Below are 23,704 nucleotides of genomic sequence, written 5' to 3'. Positions count from 1 at the left end.
CCCTAACCCTATAGTAAGTATTTAATTACTATTACTCAGTACTTAAATTACACTGTAATGAGGACACATTAAAATAAAGTGTAACATGTTACATACTTACATACTTACCATAGTAATAACAGTAAATTATGCATAATTACATGCAACTAACCCTAAACCAAATCCTAATCCTACCCTAACCCTATAGTAAGTACATTTAGTTGATTAATATTACTCAGTACTTAAATATATAATTACACTGTAACAATGACACCATAAAATAAAGTGTAACCAAATAAAGTGCAACCTTAAGTTGTAATAATATCTCACAATTTTTACTGTATTCTTGATCAAAGCAGAAGAGACTTGAAATCCTTCCCGACCCCAGACGTTTGAGCGGGTCTGTGATGAGATGTGTGTGTTTGAGCTTGTGCTTGTGTTGCAGGTGTTGGAGCGTCTCTTCCAGAAGGGCTTCAGTGTGTCTGCGTCCTGTGGCGGAGGAGTGGACTCGTCCCAGTTCAGCGAGTACGTGTTGTGTCGCGAGGACAGGAGGAGTCAGTCCATGAACACACCCATCAGGATAAAGCAGGAGCCGCTGGACTAGACACACACTCAGGCCCTCGGCCCCTCCACACACAGACTCGCAGCGTTCACACGGGGAATGTAATGCACACACACACACACACACACACACACGCACACAAACCCAAAGAACTTCAACAGGATCTGCGTCACTTCCTGTTCCGCCCGAACCACCAATCAGAGGACGTCCTCACGCATATGGAATCAGGCCACGCCCCTCTTCCAGCGTGTGATTAAAACGACTCTATCGTCAGGGGCCGAGGGTCGGTTTCTCGCTCCCAACGGATTTTTTCATTTCAACCTTGTTGTTTATAAAGTTTTTCACTCCTTATAGCGCCGTTGTATGCGGTTATCAGTACTAGGATGGAGTTTTGTGTTTATTTCTGTTGTTACATGAAGGATGATGGGAGTGTTGTTCTGTGTGAGAAACAGAAACACTATTACGCCCCGGAGCTGCGGGGCCGGAGCGGTCCAGGGTTTAATGCGCTCCGCTTCTTTGTTTGAAGGATCTGCGAGCAAACGTGGGTTTTTCTAAAGCCTGCGTTGAGAACATCGAGCCAGAACATTAAGCATATCGTTAAACAGTTGAAAGTTTTATAAGCTCTCTAATGCTTGAATCAAAAGAGTTTTGAGCTAAACACAAAGAGTTGTGTGTGTGTGTCACGAAGAAAATGTAAGGATCCCGAGGCTAAGCATTGGAAGATGAAGACATATGATTGTGTCTAGAGGAAATCCATAGCGTTCATCACCACATACGTTTGCACTTAAATGCGTCTCAGACGCCCGTGTGTTTAAAGATTCAGTGGAAATAGACTCGAGTGTGCGAGAGCTGACAGAATGAGGGTAACTATCTACGGTGCATTAATTTTTAAACCATCTTTGTGAATGAATAATCGTTATTCATTAGCCCAGTTTATCAGGTTTTCCGATTGTTTGAAGTTGTCCGTTTTCTGTTTTTGACGTCAAAATGTTGTCGGATGCGGAACCGCGCGAGTCAAGGACGGATACGTTGGGAATTTCGTCACACTGGACTACAGTAAAACTACAGTAAACTACAGTAAACTAACAAATCAACACTTCAGGCACACATTCCCTGTCTGTCTGAAAAAAGATAGTATTTGCAAATATAATCAATTGATTGCCATATAACAAATTCTTTTAAGCCAGCTTGTAATGTGCTCTTTAACCGATAGATTTAACCCTTCTATTGTCCAAACACAAATGAAATCTTTAAAAATAAAATCATATTAAACATTAAATACAGTAATTGTCTATATATGTACAGTAGTGGCTAAAAGTGATGTCCGGCCTAGCAAAATTGACATATTCACCCTTTATTTAAATATTATACAGTATATATATAAATATATATATATATATATATATATATATATATAAGAATTTTTAGTAAGCATATTATGTAGTTGTGTTTGGAGTCGATTGTTTTATTCGTGATAATAACGCAATGAAACATAATACATACAAAGAAATTATGAACAAGTGCAAAAACAAGAGAGAACCGACAAAATATTAATAACTGATTATGTTTCTAGTCAATATATGCTTTTCCTGAGCTTTTTGTTTTTCTTTTTTTGCATGTAAAATAAAACCTATAGCTGTAATTTGCCTTTTTTTGCCAAATAATGTTATAGAGATAAACACCTTAACCAAGTTTAGTGTTTTGTTTTTTTCTTCATAATTAAAAATATTTTTCTCATATTTTGATGGTTTCATTGAACTCGAAGGGACATTAAAAACAAACATCACTTTTGCCCACTACTATACTACATATATGAGCCATAAATATAACCGACCGACCCCAAACTTTTAAACACCAGTGTGCATATACAGTGAAATATATCATTCAAAATTAAAACGTGATTTTTTACATGATGAACCTTTTCTTTAAGTTTGAAGAATCAAAAAACAGACACTTTTCTTAAGGCAATAGGAGGGTTATGTCGTTTTTTATTCAACCACATGTATACAAAGTTGTGGCGTTTTGTATACATTTTTGCTATGATCGTGTAGACACGGGTCATCATCATCATCTTCATCTTCATCATCACAGCACTGATCTGGGTCGAGGACACTTCATCTGATCATCCTGATCAAAGACCAACAGAAGAACAAACTCCTCCAGTCTGTGTGTGTGTGTGTGTGTGTGTGTGACTCACACATGCTGTTTCTTCTCAACTCAAACATCTTGATCAAAAACAAACCACCTCGTTCTGATTGTCCGTGTAAAGCCGAGTTTAAACTCCAGATTGATGCGGTTTGGAGTCTGAAAGTGTTCATGAACACAGTCGTCTGATTAAGAGTCTGCAGATCTGACCCAGATCTGGTCCAGTTCTGACACAAAGGGAATGACCAACCAGCCCTTTCATGTGTGTGTGTGTGTGTGTGTGTGTGTGTGTGAGTGAGAGAGAGAGAGAGAGAGAGAGAGCATCCCAGCATGCATTCCCAGGGCAGTGCATTTACAAACCCAAAACACACAGAGCGCTCAGATCATGCGGACTCAAAAGAGCGAATCCCGGTGTGGATTAAACAATGCATGTAGTCGATCCCATGACATGATGATCAAAGTTTGCTGAACAGAACTTGTGCTTTTCAGATGATGCATATTTACGTTGGATTCCTTTACATGTTGTCGTAACGCATTCAGGACACGGGTGAAACACTTCATCAGGCCTAAACGCTGGTACTATGTACAGTTGTTTGAATATTGAAACAGTTTCTCTTTGTAAACAGACCCAATGTTAAAAACCCCACACTGACACCGCTTTAATACTAGACGACTGATGGATTAAACATGAGCAAAGCAATATGATATGTACATACAAATGACAAAAGAAAATCCTCAACATTTCAAAACGTCTACCAAGGTGAAAATTGTCATTATTTAATGTATTAATAATTAGACTGTGGTATTAAAGGGCATGTGTTTATTTACAGTGTCTTCTTTTTTATTTACTTGCATATTTGCTATAATAAAAAAGGCGTAATATTCACCGGACAGTTGTTTGTGCTTTTCATCCACTTCTATAAATCAGCCACTAATATTGATAAATGACTGACAGTCTTCTGTCAAAATATGAAGAAAATATTTTATATATATTTTAAATATTTTATATTTTAAATATGAAGAAAAAAATAAACTTGGTTAAGATGTTTATCTGATAAAATTATTTGGCAAAAAAGACTTGAGGTTTTATTTTGCATGCAAAAAAAAAAATGCATAGAAAAACAAGCTGACAGGAAAAAACATGCATTGAATACAACATACACAGTTATTAATATTTTGTTGGTTCTCTCTTGTTTTTGCATGTGTTCATAATTTCTTCATAATTATGCATGTTTCATTGCATTATTATCACAAATAAAACTATTGACTCCAAGTACAAAAACACAATATGCTTACTAAATCTTTAAAACAATTTAAAAAATAATATTTAAATAAAGGGTGAAGATGTCAATTAATGTTTGCTTTTTTTTTTCTATCCATTGTTTTCAAAATAAAACTTGTAGCTGTAGTTTGTAATTTTTTTTGCCAAATAATTTTGTCAGATAATCATCTTAAGTTTAGTGTTTTGTTCTTCCATCTTATTTAAAATATCTAGAATATTTTTCTCATGTTTTAGATCATTTATTCAAACTTGTAGGGTCATTAAAAACAAAAATCCAAAAATTATAAACACAATTATACATGTAATCAAAATTTCAAAAAATTATTTAAAAAATATATAAATATACAGCATTTATTTCATAAAAAGTTATGAAATACATATCTAACTGACATCAATAACTTAAAATAGCTATCTGTCATACAAACAGGAAAATACACTGCAAAAAAAAAAAAAATAATTCTTCCTCAGTATTTTTGTCTTGTTTTCCAGTAAAAATATCTAAACATTCTTGAATACATTTACTGGAGAAGCAAAATGAAGATATTAAGTCATATTTTCAGAAAAAATCTAAATACCTGCTGATGGCATCAGAAATATATATATATATATATATATATATATATGTGTAATACATAAAATAAAAAAAATGTATAGCATTTATATCATAAAAGTTATGAAACGGTGAACCACACACATGTAAACAACATTTTTAAGTTTAGTAAACAGCTTATTTATTCCTTTACAAAATAGGTACAAATACAGAAGTATGTTCACACAAACAGAAATATTTCAGGATATGTACAGAATTTACCAAAAATAAGATAGTTCTAATAAACACAAGGTCTTGTAAACAATATATACAAATCATCCATAGATCAAAACATTAAATTCCAGCTGTGCACATAATACAATATGAAGAGAGATCTAATAATATTTTGGCTACAAAGCGTAAGTCATAGAAAGAGCCTCCAGCAGAAATCAGAAATCAGAAGATTAATAAAGTCGCTTTAGACGACCCAACAAATACATTTGTGCTTGTTTCACATCGGACTGTCAGGGAATGAACCGTATTGCGAATGATAAAATATAAATAGGTAGAAAACGAAGTTTTCGGCTGGACGTTGGAAACACTGAAGACATCAAAACGAATGAAACTAAAACCTTCAGACACACACACACTTGAACAGGATTCACGATGCATAGAAGAGCGAGAGGGTCCAGAGTGAAGAAAGGTCACAGAGCTTGACCTCTCCTGACATCATGTACGGCGAACCCTCACCAAACTTAATGCTTACAGGACGGCCCGGACGGGACTCGTGTTCTTCATCATAATATCTGACTGACATCAATAACTGAAAATATCTGTAATAATCAGGCACACTGATTTGAAAATACACTGCAAAAAAAAATGCATTTCTGTCTCGTTTTCCAGTACAAATATCTAAACATGCTTGAATCAAGATACACTTACTTTTTAAAAGCAAAATGGCTTAAGATATTAAGTTTTATTTTCTGAAAAATGTATCGACATTAAAAAAAAAAGTTAACATCCCATTAGTAAATGTTAAACAATGCATTAACTAACATGACTACATTTGTCGCAGTATTTATTAATCTTTGATAATGTTAGATAATAAAACAACTGTTAATTGTTAGTTTATGCCATGCCCATAAAATAATATTAACAGATACAACTTTTGTTCAAAATGTTGCTTTTTTTATGAAACTTACATTTAAGTGTTGATAAAAAAAGAAGCATTTTTTTTCTTTCTTTAAATTAAAACGGGTTCTTTCTTTAAAAGCAGAGGCTTTTGATATATTGTACGTTCAGATATTCATAAATCAACATATTCTGGGGGCCGTGAAACTTTTGTGAAAATGATTTTAAAAATGCTTGCGTTAATACACTTTCAGAAAATAAAACTTAATATCTTCAGTCATTTTGCTTCTCAAGCAAATGTATCTTGATGTCAGAATGTTTAGATATTGTACTGGAAAACAAGACAAAAAATACTGAGTGAGAAAATGATTTTTTGCAGTGAAAATGCAGAGTGAGATTAAACATCACTAACATAAACAGGAGGAATCGGCAGTGAAATCCAGTTTTACACGACAAAAATGAAAACATGATATCAAAATGAAGCGCTAATACTTTCATAATACATGCTCGTGGTCTTATTGTAGATTCATCAGCGCACGTCAGTCCAAAGGAAAGTGTTTGTCTTCATAATGTAGTGCCGCTTTAAGACGGAATGACTTACGAGATGAGAAACGCTTCAGAACAGAAGTCAAACGTGTGTTTGCGTGTTGGTATTGCTATCGCTCGGCTCTGCTGGCCTGATTCGGGATTCGTGCTCCTCACGGACACACATTAAACTCATACAAACCACATCGACAGACAGAAGCTTCATGATCGGGATTCATTCCTCAATACAGACTTGAGTTTAAAGTGTTATTTTTGTTGGAAGTCATTTATACATGCTTTTAAAAACAATATTCATCAAAAAGTCTATTTACATGAAAGTCTCGCTGATAAAAGTTTTCCAAATAGAGTTTTAGTCGATAAATTCAGCTTTTTACGGGGGGTTTAATACTGTGATTGTGCTGCGAAAAAACTTCTTCCTCTGTATTTTTATCTTATTTTCCAGCACAAATATCCAAACATTCTTAAATCAGGAGACATTTACTGGAGAAGCAAAATGACTATTAAGTTTTGATTTTGATATTAAGATATTGGGCCCTATTTTAACGATCTGAAACGCAAGTAGCAAACGCGAAACGCAAGTAACTTTGTGGGCGGGTCTCGACGCAAATCTAAAATGTGTTGGTCTGAAGTCGCTTCATTACTCATAGGTGTGGTTTGGGCGTAACGTGAAATAAACCAATCAGAGCCTCATCTCACATTCCCTTTAAGAGCAGACGCGCTTGTTCCATGGCGGATTGCTATTATAATGGCGGATTTGCCAGACGCACGCCAGGAGCGGTTCACAGCCGAGGAGACCGACGTTCTCGTCAGGGCCGTAAAACACAGAGAAGTGACATTGGGGATGGAGAAACACACCCAGATTAGCTTCGGTTAAACAGGCGCATGATAATTTGAGTAAATGTGTAAGCTAGATTTATGCCTATTTTTTCACATCTTCATGGACACAACAATGATTTCCCTCGTGTGTTAATATTTCTCCTTGTAATAATGTATGGTTTTCTAAAAATGAGAACTGCTGCGTCTGTAGATGAGAGAAGCAAAGTGTGTGTGTGTTGTGCACACGCTACATTATGGCCAAGCATGCGCCCTTAAAATAGCCTCTGAACGCGCCGCTGACTTTAGACGAGGTTTCTCCTGGTCTGTGGCGGAATTGTTTTCTGAAACTGTAAAATAGCACCAGGGAACGTTTGCGCTGGAACACGCCTCCTCTTTTCGCTGAACCGCCCCCGGGAGCACAAGTTCATTCCCTAATTTACCGACGTGCGTCTGTGGAGGGAAAAGTCCGCTGTGCGTCGGGTGAGAAATAGGAATGAAACATGCGTCGCTGTACAAAGTCAGTTGCGCTGGGTGCAAGATAGGGCCCAATAAGTTTTGTTTTCTGAAAAATGTATCAAAATGAAGTGAGTTTGTGCTTGAAATATCTGCCAATAAGGTCTGAAAAATGATCTTAATTCAAAGGGAAAACAAGATTATTTTTCTTACACCACTGGCAAATATTAGTTCTTGTTTTAGGCATAAACTCACTTCATTTTGAGAAGATATTAGTGTTGTTTTCAGACAACAAAAAAAATCATCTTCCTTCAAGTAAATGTAACTTGATTTGAGATTTTTTAGATGTTTGTATGGAAAACAAGACAAAAATACTAAGTAAATAATTGTTTTCCATGTGGTTTTACACTGATGATGATGATGATGTTTGGGAAAGTCTGCATAAGGTTTAGAGAACACAGTTTCTTTTCCAGAAAAGTACATGGATCACTTCAAGGCGTTTCGTCTCAAAGATCGTTCACTGTAAGCGCTCCGTGTTGAATAAACAGCAGAATGACATCGGCACTGCAAAAACACTTCAACTTCATCAGGATTTACCTCTTGTTTTACACTCAAAAATGTGCAAAAATGCTCTAATAATGCTCTAAGCATAACCAAACGAAATGTAGTGAAGCTAAAAAAGTAAAGTCAATATGAAATCAAAATTGACGATTTTTATTTTATTATGGAATAATGCAGTATTTATTATAAATTACTTATCCGTGCACATCATTATTGTTTTAAAATCATGTGCATTCGTAAATCAGAATTAGCGACATCTCTTCTCTGATGATGTGGGCGGGGCAACCTGTCACTCACATCAGATCCACCAATAGCAAACCACAACCATCCAATCAATTTCCCACGGACAAAATCAAGCCCCGCCCACATTTGTTCCTCACAACAGGAAAGAAGAGACGAGCTTCCATTTTTAATGTTGTCTTTAACAACTTGTTAAAAATTGCTAATAGGGGATATTTGAGAAAAATCTAATTCTCTTTTGTGTTTCGCCTAAACTTTTTGTTTTTAGAATATTTTTATTTCTGGAAAACAAAATTAAAATACTGATAAAGAAAGTGATGATATATGCAGTGTCAGATTCATTCATACACAAAAAACAAACAAACAAACAAACAACAAACAAATGCTCCTCGGCTCAAAGCCAGAGACACAAGCCTTAAAATTCACTATCATAAATACAATTCACCTAATAAAGTTGAGGAGAATCCAGGAAACGTGAAGTACATCTTAGTCGTTTCTCTTTTTTTCCCAAACCTTTTTGTCTGAAAAGCAACGCTGAGATCACGAGGTCACACACACTGATGGGGCTGAAGGCACGTCGCAGGGCTGAAGGAAGTGTTGGTCGGGTGATCCCTCGATAGTGTGCAGAGTTCAGTTAGTGTACACTACTTCAGGAGAGCTCGATACAGAAGGAGAGATCTGCTGGTCTCTCGCTCCTGCTCCATGTAGAAGATGAAGTCCCTGAGATTGACACGTGTTATTCTCTGTCGGGAATACTGTCGCGACGAGCCGGAGGAGGCCGACGATCCGGCCGGAGAACCCGCCGAACTCCCCGACACCTGAGGAGAACAAAACACAGATCTCATATTAAACCATACGGATTGGAAGACTCAACTCACGACAGATTCCAGTAACGTTTGACACTGCGCTTGAATAGGGCTGGACGATATATCGCTTTAGCATTGCTAACTTTTAGCACGTTAGGTCATAGGGATTGTAGTTGTAGTTAAAACGTTATCAAAATTATTCCAGTTTGCATGGAAACGACAAAAAATTCTGTATTATGCAGGCAAGTGATTTGGCGATGTCAATTTGTAGCAAAACAAATTGACCACAAAACCAGTCACATGGGTACATTTTTTGAAATTGAGATTTATAAATCATATGAAAGCTGAATAAATAAGCTTTAAAAAACCATTGATGTATGGATTGTTAGGATAGGACAATATTTGGCCGAGATACAACTATTGAAAATCTGGAATCTGAGGATGCAAAAAAATTGGAACATTGAGAAAATCTCCTTTAAAGTTGTTCATTTATGTTCACGATTGTGCTGCATTCACTCACAAAAATAAATGTTTTATATATTTGTGGTAGGAAATTTACAAAATATCCTCATGGAACATGATCTTTACTTAATATCCTAATGATTTTTGGCATAAAAGAAAAATCTATAATTTTGACCCATACAATGTATTGTTGGCTATTGCCACAGATATACCCGTGCGACTCGAGACTGGTGACGTAATCCAGGGTCACATATATTCAAACGCGCATCTATAGACTAAACACGTGATATCCACGCCGTCACCATCTTCACAGATTCACATTTTTGAAGTTTACACAGAGATGATAAGATTTTCACAACTTGCACCTTGGAACCGATTTCAAAGTTTGCGTTCTCGAGCGACAAACACTGTTGCCGTGCAAATGAACGGCCAGAACACATTAAACGTTTCCTGTTTTAATCTAAAACGGTGTCGTGTTAGCGGCCCCTATAATAACCAATGATCTTTGCAATGGAAGTGAATCAATAAAAACTAACTTTATCTGGACAATAACTTTATTCTAGAGCTGCTGTAAAGCCAAAACAATCTCTGTTACTTTAACTTGCTATTATCACTGTAAAGCTGCTTTGAAACAATCTATATTGTTAAAGCGCTATATAAATGAAGGTGACTCGACTTGATCCGTACGTATCAGGCAACACGGTTCGAAACGCACGTGATTCTTAGATGAATCGCTAAGTTTAATCATCATAGAGGGAAAGTTTATCATTTGCACATGTTTTAGATCCTGTTGGTTTAAACGTTCAAGCGATTTTAAACCATTTGAGCGCAAGAAGACGCTTGTGCATACACAAAAAAACGGTCAAAATGCCCGTCTCGTAGAGTATCCTCACTTATGTCTTATGTGAACGTAAAGAACTGAGAAAAAAACGGATGCGTATCATTATATTGGATCAGTGCATTCGGTCTTAAAGTGACAGCAGCCTAATAAACCTGCTGTGTCATTAATGTTAATCAAACAACAAAATACAAAGAGAAAATCACTTCTGCACCTTTAACAAAGATGAATTATATTCCATATATTCAGACTATGCAGTGTTATTTTACATTTGATTATTGAATTTCTGTACCTGAATACTGTTAGACTGACCTGAAAAACATAAAGCACTGTTTATTTTAATTTGTATCTTTGTTCTATATTACTTATCTATGCTTGTAATTTCTTTATTATTTTGCAGATTCACTACCCTACAAAATCATCCCAATCATCCTAGAATTATTCATTCTTTCCAAATAGAGCCATTCAAGTCATCTGGTGAAATTGTTTTCATATCGCAATATATTGCAGAAAAACTAAATATCGTTTTTCAATATCGTGCAGCCCTAGCCCTACCAGATAAAATATTGCAGTGCATGACAATTTCATATATATATATATATATATATATATATATATATATATATATATATATATACATATATACAGTTGTGGTCAGAATTATTCGCACCCCTGGTAAATATGATAAAAATAAATCTGCAATGTTTATCCTTTTGTTCTTTAATTCCAAAAAATCCCAATTTTATTGAAATAAAAGAATTGAAAGTGGGGGGGGGGGGTCACATGATCACAAGAAAGAGTCACATGATCACTGACGCTCTTCTATTTACAGTTGATGTAATGAAGTCATAAGGGCTAAAACCTAAATAAAATTTGGTGTTCTGATGTTATTATGATCAAAAAATGTATTTTCTTAAACTTGAATACCAGTGGATTACACTGAGATACTCAGTTTGCCTCGAACGAGTTTACTCTTCGCCCATTCTCACAAGACTTCCTGTTCATCTGCTGCTTTCAAGCATAAACTGAAGGAGAAGTCAAATAAACAAACGGATTTTTACACAGCTGAGTCAGACCTCCATCTTTCATGAAGAACAGAAAAAGATCAGATGGGAAGACCGGAAACGAAGTCTTTCTCTCCAGCAGACGTCGCACAATTAAGACTGATTGCTTTCGGTAAACACAAATCACACGGAGCCCTTAATGGAAACCATCTGACGGGAACAGGAATCCTGCAAACGCCAGCGAACGCATGGTGGCCGCTTGTGTCTCGTCTCCAGCGAGCCGTCAGCGGATCTGACGGGTGGAGCGTGCTGAGGTGGGGTGAATTTAGGACAGGCAGCGCTCGGGACGCCCTCAGGCCTCAAGACCTCCAGAAGCAAGATCTGGACTCATCAGGCCAATCAGAGTAGACCTCATGTGAAAGGCAGGCATGCCTTCTGCCATGGCAATTAATGCCAATCATAGCCTGGACCAATCAAACGCATCCATCTACCTGGACACGCCGACGGGCTTCTGGCGTTTGTGTTTGTGTGCGGAATATTCACGTGTGTTTGAGAGAAAGAAAAACAGTTTGAGGAAGAGACAAAGGAAGAAAAACATGCGACGTGAAATACATATTCAACTATAAAGCAGCTCTACAGAAGATTATTCAGCTGTTGATTCAGTTCAGTAACTGTCAATTTCGTTCATCAATTATGAAACGGATTCAATTTTCAGCTGTAAAGCTCAATTCAGTTCAATAACAGTGTGAATGTTCCAAAGTCCATTAGGTATGAAACAAATTTATTCAACTCGAGTCATTTCAATGTTGATTCAATTCACTTCAATAGCGTCGATGTTGCAGTTCATAAATTATGAAACAAATTTATTCAACTCAAGTCGATGACACTATTGCCTTCTGTAGAGCTGCTTTACAGGAGTATCAAATTAAATTAATAATTGATGAACTCTGCAAACAGTGACACAGTTATTGAACTGAATTAGGCTGAATTACAACACAACTGTCATCTATAGAGCTGCTTATAGCTGAATTAAACTCGCCTCATAATTTGATAAACTGCACTATTATTGAACTAAACTGAATCAACACTGAACACACTTGTTCTGAGTAATCGCACTATTGTCTTCAGTAGAGCTGCTTTAATAGCTGATTCAAATTTGTTTCATAATTGATGAACTGTAACATCAACACTGTTATTGAACTGAATTGAATTAACAGTGAATTATGAAACAAATTAAACTCAAGTCAGTTCAATGTTGATTCAATTCAGTTCAATAACAGTGCGGATGTTGAAAAATCTCAATTCAACTGAAAAGCAAGTCTACAGAAGACAATAACATCATTTTTCAGCTCAATTCAGTTCAATAACTGAATGTAGAGAGTTGCAAAGGTCATCAATAATGAAACAAATTCAATTTCAGCTGTAAAGCGGCTCTACAGAAGATAATAGTGCCATTATTCAGTTCAACTTTTGTCAGTTCAATCAAGTTGATAATATTATTGAACATTAAGACACACACATACAGAACGCTTATTTATATGATTGGCGTGTGCATTGAAATGCAGGTTTCCCTCCTGAAAGTTTGCAGTACGAGTGTTTTCTACACGATTATTTATAGTCATTGAACTTGTCTCGATTATTTACAGTCATTGAAATGCAGGTTTTCCCTCCTGAAAGTGTTTTCTACACGATTATTTAGTAATTGAACTAGGGCTGTGAAACGATTAATCGCGATTAATCGCATCCAAAATAAGTGTGCATAATTATTTTGTATATATAAATACACACACATACATGTATATATTTAAGAAAAATGTGTTATTTATATATAAAATATTTATTATATACATTTATACTGTATATATATATACAGTATATTTAAACAAATATTTCTTAATATATACATGCATGTATGTGTATTTATATATACTAAATAATTATACACAGTACACACACATATATTATGTAAACACAAACTTTTATTTTGGATGCGATTAATCGCGATTAATCGTTTCACAGCCCTAAATTGAACTTGTCTCGATTATTTACAGTCATTGAAATGCAGGTTTCCCTCCTGAAAGTTTGCATCACGAGTGTTTTCTACACGATGCGCTTCCGTCTCTGTGCGTTTGGCCTCAGGATCACAGATTGGCTCCAGCGCCTGCAGGGTCACACTGAGGCAGAGTAAGTGATCCAAACGCAGACAGAAAGGTCAGTTCTCCACATCTTTCCTCCCACTGTACGAATCCTACAGCCAACGCCAATAACCCAAACACAGCCCTGTTGATGTCTGTTTCCATGGAGATTCGTGCATCTCGTAACCCCACGTTAACCAGTACATAAACACAAACACACACACTCAGCTGATTCACAGTCTTTCTCCAGGGAGCGAAACACTCTGAATTTTCTGATAATTAACTTCTCTGGATTGTCGAATCAGTGGTGAATTTGGCAAAGGTCAATGTGGAGCTGAAGGAAGCGGAGAAGAAAAGATTGTGGGAAGGCAAAATCCGTGAGGCACAAAACAGCATCTGTCATTTTATCAGCGCCGAGCTCCTCGCGGGCGTAATGTCATATGACATATCCATCCGACAGCTAGCACACGGATACCTCCATACATCTTTTCAGACGATTTCTGACTGAACGCACGTGTTTGCAGCAGAGAGAGAGAGACGAGCCCGAAGACGTTCCTGCCAGCCTTCTCAACAACACACTGATGATGACAATCTGCCAGCGGCACCAACACACACACACACACACACACACACACACACATGCGTGTCTTCACACCATCAGAGCACGGGAACATGTGAGGTGACAGTCACCAGCAATGAGTGAATCAGACCTCATTTATACAATATGTGTGTGATCAGAGTCATGAAACTGGTTCAGCTGCGCTTCAGTCTGAATGTGACTTTGGCTCATAATGATCTAATCAAGATCTTGTTACATTAAAAAAAATTCAAGAACCAAATGATTTTTTTGACATTCAGTTTCGCAGTATAGCATTAAAATCTTATTAAAAAACAAATGTGTCCATTCATTTCACAAAAAAACCCCCCAAAAAAACCTATTGTAAAATTCCATGATTCATATGATAACATAACATTAAATAAAAATGTATCAAATAAAATAATAAAGACTCAAATATTATGTCTTATAACTCGAATACATCTCGAGGATTAATTTCTAAACAAATAAATGTTATCCCTAAATCTGATGAATAAAATAAAATGTAAAACATTATTAGGTTTAATTAAATGTAGATTAAATCAATTCTGTTGAGAGACACAAATGGCATCTTATAACAACTTATATCTCATAAATAATAAAACTAAATAAATAAGATGGATGAATGGATGAATAAATAGTTGGATGGATGATGGATGGATGGAAGGATGGATGGATGGATGGATGAATAGATTAATGGATAGATTAATGATTTGATATTAATCTGTTGATCTGCCTCCGTATGAAATCTTATAACATACATATATAACAATATAACAATATATTATATATATTAAATATTGAAAGTAACTCATATGACATCTTACAATAATCCAAAAACATTTAATCAAGTCAATTAAAAGCTCTGGAGAGAGTTTATGGTTTTGTCTGTTGTGATCGTCTGTCTGCTGTCTGTGAACTCTTGACCTTCTGACCTCCTGTTGAACATCGAACGACAAACATTCGTCAGTCTCAGTTCTCAGTTCTGATTGTGAACCATTTATGTTTCCATTTTCCCCTACAGTTTACAGAGAATATCGATTCTAGACCCGAGATCAAACCCAGCCGATGACAGGCTGGTACTTTTACTCACAGACCGAACAGGGCCAGATTAGCTCCCACGCTACATTTACTGTAGGTTAATAATGTATGTTTTGCGCCCATGCCGTCTCAAACTCTCTGAAGGCTGAAGGTTGAATTTGCATCGAGTCCATCTTTGAGTTTCTGCTGATCAGCGTCTTTCTGAGTGTTTTTGAGTGGCGGGAAGCAGGAGCCCTTGATGCTGGAGCCAATATTGGACTTGGCTGCGGTTTCACCTCAGGGCTACAGGTTAATGGTCCACTTTGCCAAACACACACACACACACACACACTACCAATACTGCTATCTCAGCAAACACACCAAGAGAAGGCAGCTAAATATGAAGCGATAGAGAAACGCAGATGGAAGCGTCGTGCATATATACATCTCTTAAATGTTGTGATGTTACTTCCATCAAGAGGTGCATCAATTTGCTAATTCAAGATGCCAATTCATGTGTAAAAATTAGGGGTGTAATGATGCCCTCATGTCACGATTCAATCCATATCACAATACTGAACTCATGATACGATATTATTGTGATACTCCAAGTCATATGATAAAAGGTTAACAAAAAATGTCCTGTTGATTAAAATGCTAAATTTGATATATTGTGTGTGTAAATGAATAGTCCTGGACTTGGTGCTGAAACCCAAAGCACAGGACAATAGAGACACCAGAATAACAATATTCATGATTCTGAAGATGAAAATACTGAATAATTGTAGATGAATATGCTTGATCTCTGTCACTGACTAGATATATTTAAAATAATGTAGGCCTTTTTACTGGTAACAAGACATTTGGCATTATCAGGACCCACAAATATTCCCCCATTGCATTATACATTATATTCAACATTATATATAGTAGTTTAATGTAATACTGACACTGAAACTCTGAAAACTTGAATTTTTTAATCACACAGTAATTTTCATTTTGGGTGAATTATACACAATACATATTGTCACTATCCAAGATACATATTGTTGCATTTTTGTTTTACGATATATTGTGATACCCCAAATGAAAATTATTCTTTTTATATGCAAAATTTGTCTCATTTTGGGGTGGAAAGTGGCCTAGGCATGTACTCAACCAGAAAGTGCATAATCTTGAGGAACTTTCATGACTGGGATAAACCAGACAAACACACGCACTGTTCACCGTCATTCAGGGCTAAAGAATGACTTCAGACAGGACGACTTGTGCTTTTCCATTAGGACTTCAGCACTCTCCCGTTCTCACTGTCATCAGGAGTGTGTGTGAGAGAGCGACTGAGGCTGAGCCAAGAGCCAAAGCTTTCCCACATGTCTACCTCCATGTAGCGTTAGAGCGACCCACCAGCCTCGCCGCGGGGCCCGACCCGTCTCGATACACACACCGGCAACGGCCATTAATTAAGACCAGAAACTCCCTCACTTTTCCTCTCCTCCTCCTTTGCCAGGAGAAAAGGCCGATGAGGACATTTTGAAAGAGTTAGCAGATGTTGAGTGATTAGCCCGAGGCGTTTTCGACATCGCCCGAGTGATGTATTTGATGTGGAGTTTATTCAGCTCCAATAAACGTATAAAGAATTACAATAATAATTCACAGATGTATATTGCGAGGATTATACGTGGAGCCCTCGCTTTGAACCGCGCCACGGCAGCCAAGAGTAACAAAGGCAGGAGAAAAGGATGAAGACGGCTTTGTTTTTCGGCTTTCTGCTAATCAAAGGGTCAGAGAAGCTTGAGAGAGCTGTTCAAACACACACCTTTATAATATTCAGTTTGCTTTGGTGAAACTCATACAATAGTGAATGCGGTAAACTATGAAAATTCTAATTGGGGTCCTTCAATTGCCTAGAAAATAGTGCTATGGTGTGGTATGTGTGTGTGTGTGTGTGTGTGTGTGTGTGTGTGTGTGTGTGTGTGTGTGTGTGTGTGCGTGTGCGTTTTGCACCATTTTTTATTAAATAAAAATATAATTATTATTAAAATATAATTAAGCATGCAGCTTTTATGATCTCATATTAAAGGGGCTTTATGTAAGAATTTTAATGTATTAATTGCTTTTTTATTGCCAAGCTTGTGTTGAATCGTTAAAAAACAAGACCTTCCCCGACTTCCAAGGTTGTCTATGAAAGCTTGTAGATTGATGTTTATGTGAACGACTCTTGCCGGGAAAATCAAAAGAAAGTGACGTTTACTTGCTTCTGTTCAATGACACATGATACGAATGCTTATACAATGTTCAGGATAATGCAGAAAGAGACATTCTGTACTGTAATGAAAAGAAAATGGATTAATTAAAACTATAGTCTCACATCGCCGGATCTATAGTCTATGGTCTCAAATATACTTTACAATTAAACTATCATAACACCGTGTCCTAACTACAAAAGGTTCTTCTCCATGTTAATCAGAGTGTTTGTCCTGACCAGCCGCGACGGCGACACGCGACGATTCTATTTTAGAAACGGTTTCTATTTTTCTACGACGCCGCGCAGGAACAACAAACACAAAGTGTGGCGATGATAATCTCAGGTGCTGTTTATGTGCTTTATTTAATGTTAAAAGCGTGTAATGTGACTTTGAATATCATTTAGTGCTCCAGCTTTGTAGCTGTAAAAGCAACAATGGATAATTCACCTCAGATCTTGAAATTAAACAAATGGAAACAAGAACCTTCAATCTGTGAACAAACAAGTGTATTTGACAAAGATTGTTTTAGTAACTCAGTAGCCTATATATTTTTAATAATGTTTAAATGGTGTAATATTAGGGAATTTGATTATGTAGCTACTTATCCATTTTCTTGCGAGTGCCGTCAAGATTACTCTCTGGTGTCGCGAGACTCCGCCCACACGCTGTTCTGATTGGCTGACTCCACCCACACAATGTTCTGATTGGCTGTGGGTTTTCATTGATTTTTAGCATCTCGCAGTCACGTTGCATCTAGTGTGGACAGACAAATTATTTGTCACTGGAATCTTATGTAATTTTAATGAGCTCATCTGTTGACGGTGAATCTCAGATCTGCTGTAAACATCCACATCTCTATGATCAGATGCTTTCTGAACTTCTGCTTTCTTTGAGAGGAAAGAGCAGCACATATTCACATATTCATCTAGCCGTCTCTCAGCAGCGTGAACGGTGTCGAGATGTTCGTTAACAGTATATCACTGCAAAGATATTTACAATGTCTTTTTACTTCTAAGCAAAGAGCAAAAAGAACTTCAGCGTGAGTATATCAGGGTCTTGAATCATGTTCAGTCTCTAATGCTGCAGTTCACTGAACGGCCACCGGTGTATCTAATAACAAAGGTTTCTCAATTCTACATAGCGCCCCTTAAACTTAGAGATTATATATTTATACTTAAATTTAAACTTAGTTCATTTTGAAAGGTGACAAATGAATTAATGGAAGGAAAACTAATTAAAATAGCACATATTACACCCAGGTAATACCATGGTACTCTGATAAATACTGTTTTTTAAAATACTTTAAGTATATGTATTTTATTGTTTTGATCTCTGGTGAGGCTCATAAAATAGTGAATGCGGAAAACGATGAAAATGCTAATTGGGGTTCTTCACTTGCTTGGAAAATAGTATTGTGGTGGTACCATGGTAAAATTTCTGATCATAGAAATAAAATAAAAAAATACAGATATATATATTTATATATGTATATATATATATATATATATATATATGTGTGTGTGTGTGTGTGTGTGTGTGTGTGTGTGTGTGTGTGTGTGTGTGTGTGAAAAAGTGTGTTTTTATTAAATACAAAAATAAAATAAATGGGTAACACTTTATTTTACAGTGTCATTGTTACACATTACATACAAAGACACCTTAAAATAAAGTGTAACCAATAAATTAATAATTAACGCAGCTTTTATGAGAACGTATTAATTCAGAGATTATATATTAGTAGTTTAAAAAAAAAAAAATCACACTTCAGGACCATTTAAAATGAATTAGAGGAGGGAAAAATCGCATAAAATAAGCCCAGGTAATACTATGGTAGTAAAGTCAGAGAGCCAGTATTACTTTCATGGTCCAAAACAGGCCGAATATGCATTTTGTTAAATAATAACAAAAAAAGCTGTAATATCATAGAGCAAGCCGCCTCATATTTGCTGCTGTGTTAGGTTTATATGTAGTGTTAATACTGGAAAAGAGAAACACAGGGAAAGAGAGAGTCGAGCTCGTCTGATCTTGATGAAAAATGGCAGAATTACATTCAAAACAAACAACTGCAATCCGCTGCCCAACTAAAGAGCAACAAATCTCAAAAATGGCGGGTTGGTGAGCATTTTAATGCCTGACATAAAACACAAGGAAAAACACGGCCATGGCGATGCATAGCAACTGCACAATTTCAGTCAAGGAGAAAGAAGGCGAAAAAAAAAACCACCTTATTACTTCTAACTCCTGCAAGCCATTTTGGTCTCCAAAGGTTTCAGAGCGCCCGAGGCGCAGTGTCTGCAGTGTTTCGGGAAATGACTTGCCTTCGCACGAACACGGCTATGTTCTTCAGCAGCCGCTCTCAGCATCGCCTCTCACTCGCTCCTTAACCCTTTCCTACCTTCCCTTACTGACTCACAGACACCGAGAAGCCCTGTCGCACCGTCTCGCTTCACACCCACATAAACGGCATCTTGTTTGGCTACTTAAGCATGTGAAAACAAACATGGCGATGAAGAACGGCCACGAGGTCATGTGCGATGGACAGGAGAGAGAGAGAGAGACAGAGATGTGCCGGTTCGTGTCTGCACACACTCAAGAGTGTGGATTAAATCTGCAAACTCGTTGACACAACACATAATTAAAACATCTCGCTGGAGGTCAGGAATTTTCTAATTAGTAGACAAAGCTGCAATTGCGATCGCCTTGAGTCGGAGCGTCCACAGGTTACGGCTCGGGATGAAAGCGTTTCCCGAAGCACATCTCCGAAGGGGTCATCGAGCTAAACGCCCGGAAACTTCCCTGGCAAACAAACTTTCCTTGCTAGGAAACTTCCCTGTTCCTTCGGTTTTCAGAGCCTGAGAGCAACAAACTATAGCAAGACGCTGAACAAAAGGGCTAATTAGCAGTCATTATTTTTCTAGCAAACACAAGTTTTGAGGGGAACACAGTGAAATTGAGCAGGAACTATAATTAACTGGAAGTTCGTTCGGGGGGAGATCAGAAAGTTTCTCTCAGAACCGGCTGTAATGTGATGCACGCCGACTATTTATTCCTATAAACAGAGCAGTTGTCTAGAAACAAACTCTTCTGAGCAGAACCGCTCAGCCGACAGAGTTGCGTGAAGATAAACAGGGGAACACGACCCAAACACACGCGAGCCAATCGCAGCATTTTCCACCGCCATCCGCGTTGACCCCGATCTCCTCTGACTCAACGCGCAAAAACTCACAGCCCATTAAAAGAAGACTTCATTTCAACGAGCATCTTTGGCAACTTTAAAAAGTGGCACATTAAAAATTGAAAGCGTTTCACATATAAAACGAACCCAATTAGGGTTCGAACGGGAAGTCGGCGTAATGAGTATCAAGTCTAAACGCTGGTCCTCAGATGATCCCGCTAATGAGGCCTTGTTGGTTTTGCCGTCCTCACATTTTAAACGCTGTGGTGGGGAGTCATTTTAAAGTTTAATCTGCGCCTGCCAAATTGAAGGAGGAGCTAAAGATAACAACGAACGCCTTTGTGGCGAGTTAAAAGAGCGATGCGTTGCAGGAGGTTCCCAAACGCCACTTCCAAACACTTTTTGATGTCTTTGTGAAACTGAACTACAACACTTGGCAGAAAAACATCTTAACCTAAGAACCTCCAACAAGGGTGACCTGACAGAAGGAAAACAATCTCTAATAGGGTCGTTACGGGAAAGCGCTGCACGCGAGAGTTATTTTTGAACGTGAATGCGGGGGATCCAGAGAATCAAAACTTTCTTCTAGCGCTGATGTGGCGAGCGCATCAAGACAGTGATCCACACAGACGCAGTCAACTGTGTCTGCTAAAGCTCGGCGAAGACTCAGAAATGAATAACGTATGCACACACACACACACACACACACACACACACCACGGAGAGCTCATGCACATTTTAAAACGCTTCAGAAGAGTCAAACCGTTTGCCCTCCACGAGGTGTAGAAGAGTCCCACGTTTGTGTGCCTGCCGGGACAGATTCTGTAGGTCGTCAACTTCTCAAACTTCTGTTGATGCAGTGACAGACATGTTTAATATGATTGTGTCCCAGAAAAGAACAAAGACTCGTGATGCCGCTTTAATGTTCCCCAATGCATTGAACTCTATAGAGCAAAGCGTCACGATACATGCAGGTCAAACTGTGTAATGCAACGTTTAAAGTGTCAATCCTTTTGCTGCAGACTGAGCATTTCACAGAGAACAACAATCATGTGCATTTATTCATTTAGGAGAATGACTGAATGGAAATTAACCCCGTTTAGTTACAATCACAAAATAAACTATTTTAAACACATTAGGTATAGTTTTTCATGTTCATCAAGGCTGCATTTATTTGATAAAAAATATTGTAAAATTGTGAAATATTATTACAATTTTAAAATAACTGTTTTCTATGTGAATATATAGTAAAGTGTAATTTATTCCTGTGATCAAAGCTGAATTTTCATCATCATTACTCCAGTCTTCAGTGTCACATGATCCTTCAGAAATCACTCTAATATGATGATTTGATGCTCAAGAAACATTTATGATTATTATCAGTGTTGAAAACAGTTGTGCTGCTTCATATTTTCTTTTGTGGAAACTGTGATGCACTACCATTCAAAAGTTTGGGGCAAGTAAGTAAGGTTAATAAAAAGAAACTACTTCTTTTTTTCAGCAAAGATGCATTAAATTGATCAAAAGTGACATTTATAATGTTACAAAAGATTCTATTTCAAATAAATGCTTTTGCACTTTCTATTCATCAAAGTTTCCTGAAAAAAATGTATGATGGTTTCCACAAAAATATGAAGAATCACAACTGTTTTTAACATTGATAATAATAAGAAATGTCATCATATTAGAGTGATTTCTGAAGGATCATGTGACACTGAAGACTGGAGTAATGATGCTGAAAATTCAGCTTTGATCACAGGAATAAATTACACTTTACTATATATTCACATAGAAAACAGTTATATTAAATTGTAATAATATTTCACAGTTTTTACTGTATTTTTGATCAAATAAATGCAGCCTTGGTGAGCAGAAGAGACTTATAATCAAAAATATATAAAAATGTGAATTATTCCAAACTTTTGACCGGTGGTATATATCTACGCAACTAAAATATCAAAGTCATCTTTCTGCGGCAGTGCATGTGGAAATCAAAGTGATGAAGTCCGGGTGTGATGCAACATCTCAGCATCTTTAGAATATTTCTAAAAGTTTCTTTTACAATATAAAAGTTGCAAAGCCATGATTCAAAACTCTATCATATTAGTAGATGTGTTAAGCAACAGCTTGGTGCCGAGATCCACTGCTAAGCTGAAAACTCCGCCGGTTTCATCAGTTAGATCACAGAAGGCCGGCGGGGACGCCTCGTACCTGCATCGCTTTACACACCAAACCCCGCTTCCTTTGTATGTATGTGCAAACCTTATCTACATATTGACTCGCTTTAAATCTACACTTGCAGTGATAATTGCACAAGTTTGCAGGAGGAAGTGCTGAAGTCTTCCTGTACCTGAGGCGGGACTTTGGGCGGGGGAAGCCCAGCGGTATTGTGGGAAAACACCTAAAGCATCGTCTAATATCCAAACAGCTTCACAACACAAACACACACACTGAGAAAGAGCTAATGCACGAATATGTGCTTATAATAAGAGTTTAGACAGATAATAAAACCTCAGATTATTTTGCTGCAATAAAACACAAAGTTCAGGAATAAAGCATGATTTTGTGCCCAGGGAGAAAAGCAATAAATTGGTTCGGATACACAGAGTAACACAAGCTTTTTGTGCCAGACCACCCATAAGAGACCTGTCAATCATGTAGGTGTGTTCAAACACAATCAATGCCACGTAATTATGAGCATATGTGTGATGACATGTAGACTAGGAGTGCATGATACTGTTCCCAAATAGTTTATTTATGCACTAGATATTTAATTGCCATATGGCAGCACTGACTTAAAGGCACAGCATAAATTAATGCAAAGATTTAAACATTTAAGAGCACTATGCCTGGAAACAAAAGCATTTTAAGCGCTATTTAAGAGCGCATGATTGATTATTTGCATTTTGCACAATCTATAACTTACTACTGAAATGCATTATGTTATCAATTAGCCAAAACACTAATTTTCACATTGTGTTTTAAAAGTGGTGTCTTTCCTATTACAGTTTAAATGCCAAGAACACTATAAATAATTTGTAGAAAATGCTTGTTTGAGCATCACAGCAACACAACATGGCTTGGGGGCGGGGCTATCTTCCTGACTGACCAATAGCACACAGTGGGAGTGGCCTGGAAACCTGTTTGAAAACCAGTGTTATTCCTGCAATTCTGTTTTA

General features: G+C 37.1%; 2 protein-coding genes across 6 annotated transcripts in view; one reads left to right on the top strand and one right to left on the bottom strand.

Annotated features, from left to right (window-relative positions):
- Positions 1 to 3,572, top strand: part of kctd15b (potassium channel tetramerization domain containing 15b) — a 31,436-nt gene extending 27,864 nt beyond the window's left edge. For all 3 annotated transcript variants that reach the window (XM_084124114.1, XM_084124115.1, XM_084124113.1), the window contains one exon: positions 425 to 3,572. In XM_084124114.1, the coding sequence (XP_083980240.1) occupies positions 425 to 583 (159 nt within the window). In that variant the 3' untranslated portion in view covers positions 584 to 3,572. The remainder of the gene's footprint in view (positions 1 to 424) is intronic.
- Positions 3,573 to 8,527: 4,955 nt separating this feature from the next.
- The window catches only part of LOC311090011 (transcription initiation factor TFIID subunit 4), a 101,310-nt gene continuing 86,133 nt past the window's right edge, over positions 8,528 to 23,704 (bottom strand). For 2 of the 3 annotated variants that reach the window (XM_084125110.1, XM_084125109.1), the window contains exon 15: positions 8,759 to 9,062. In XM_084125110.1, the coding sequence (XP_083981236.1) occupies positions 8,889 to 9,062 (174 nt within the window). In that variant the 3' untranslated portion in view covers positions 8,759 to 8,888. Of the gene's footprint in view, positions 9,063 to 23,704 lie in introns of all 3 variants that reach the window. The other variant, XM_084125111.1, reaches the window with a different exon arrangement.

Source organism: Abramis brama (genome assembly GCF_963993115.1).
Source record: "Abramis brama genome assembly, chromosome: 9".
In the NCBI taxonomy this organism is placed as follows: Eukaryota; Metazoa; Chordata; class Actinopteri; order Cypriniformes; family Leuciscidae; genus Abramis; species Abramis brama.
The sequence above is the reverse complement of the archived record's forward strand: the minus strand, read 5'-3'. Positions and strand labels throughout refer to the sequence as shown.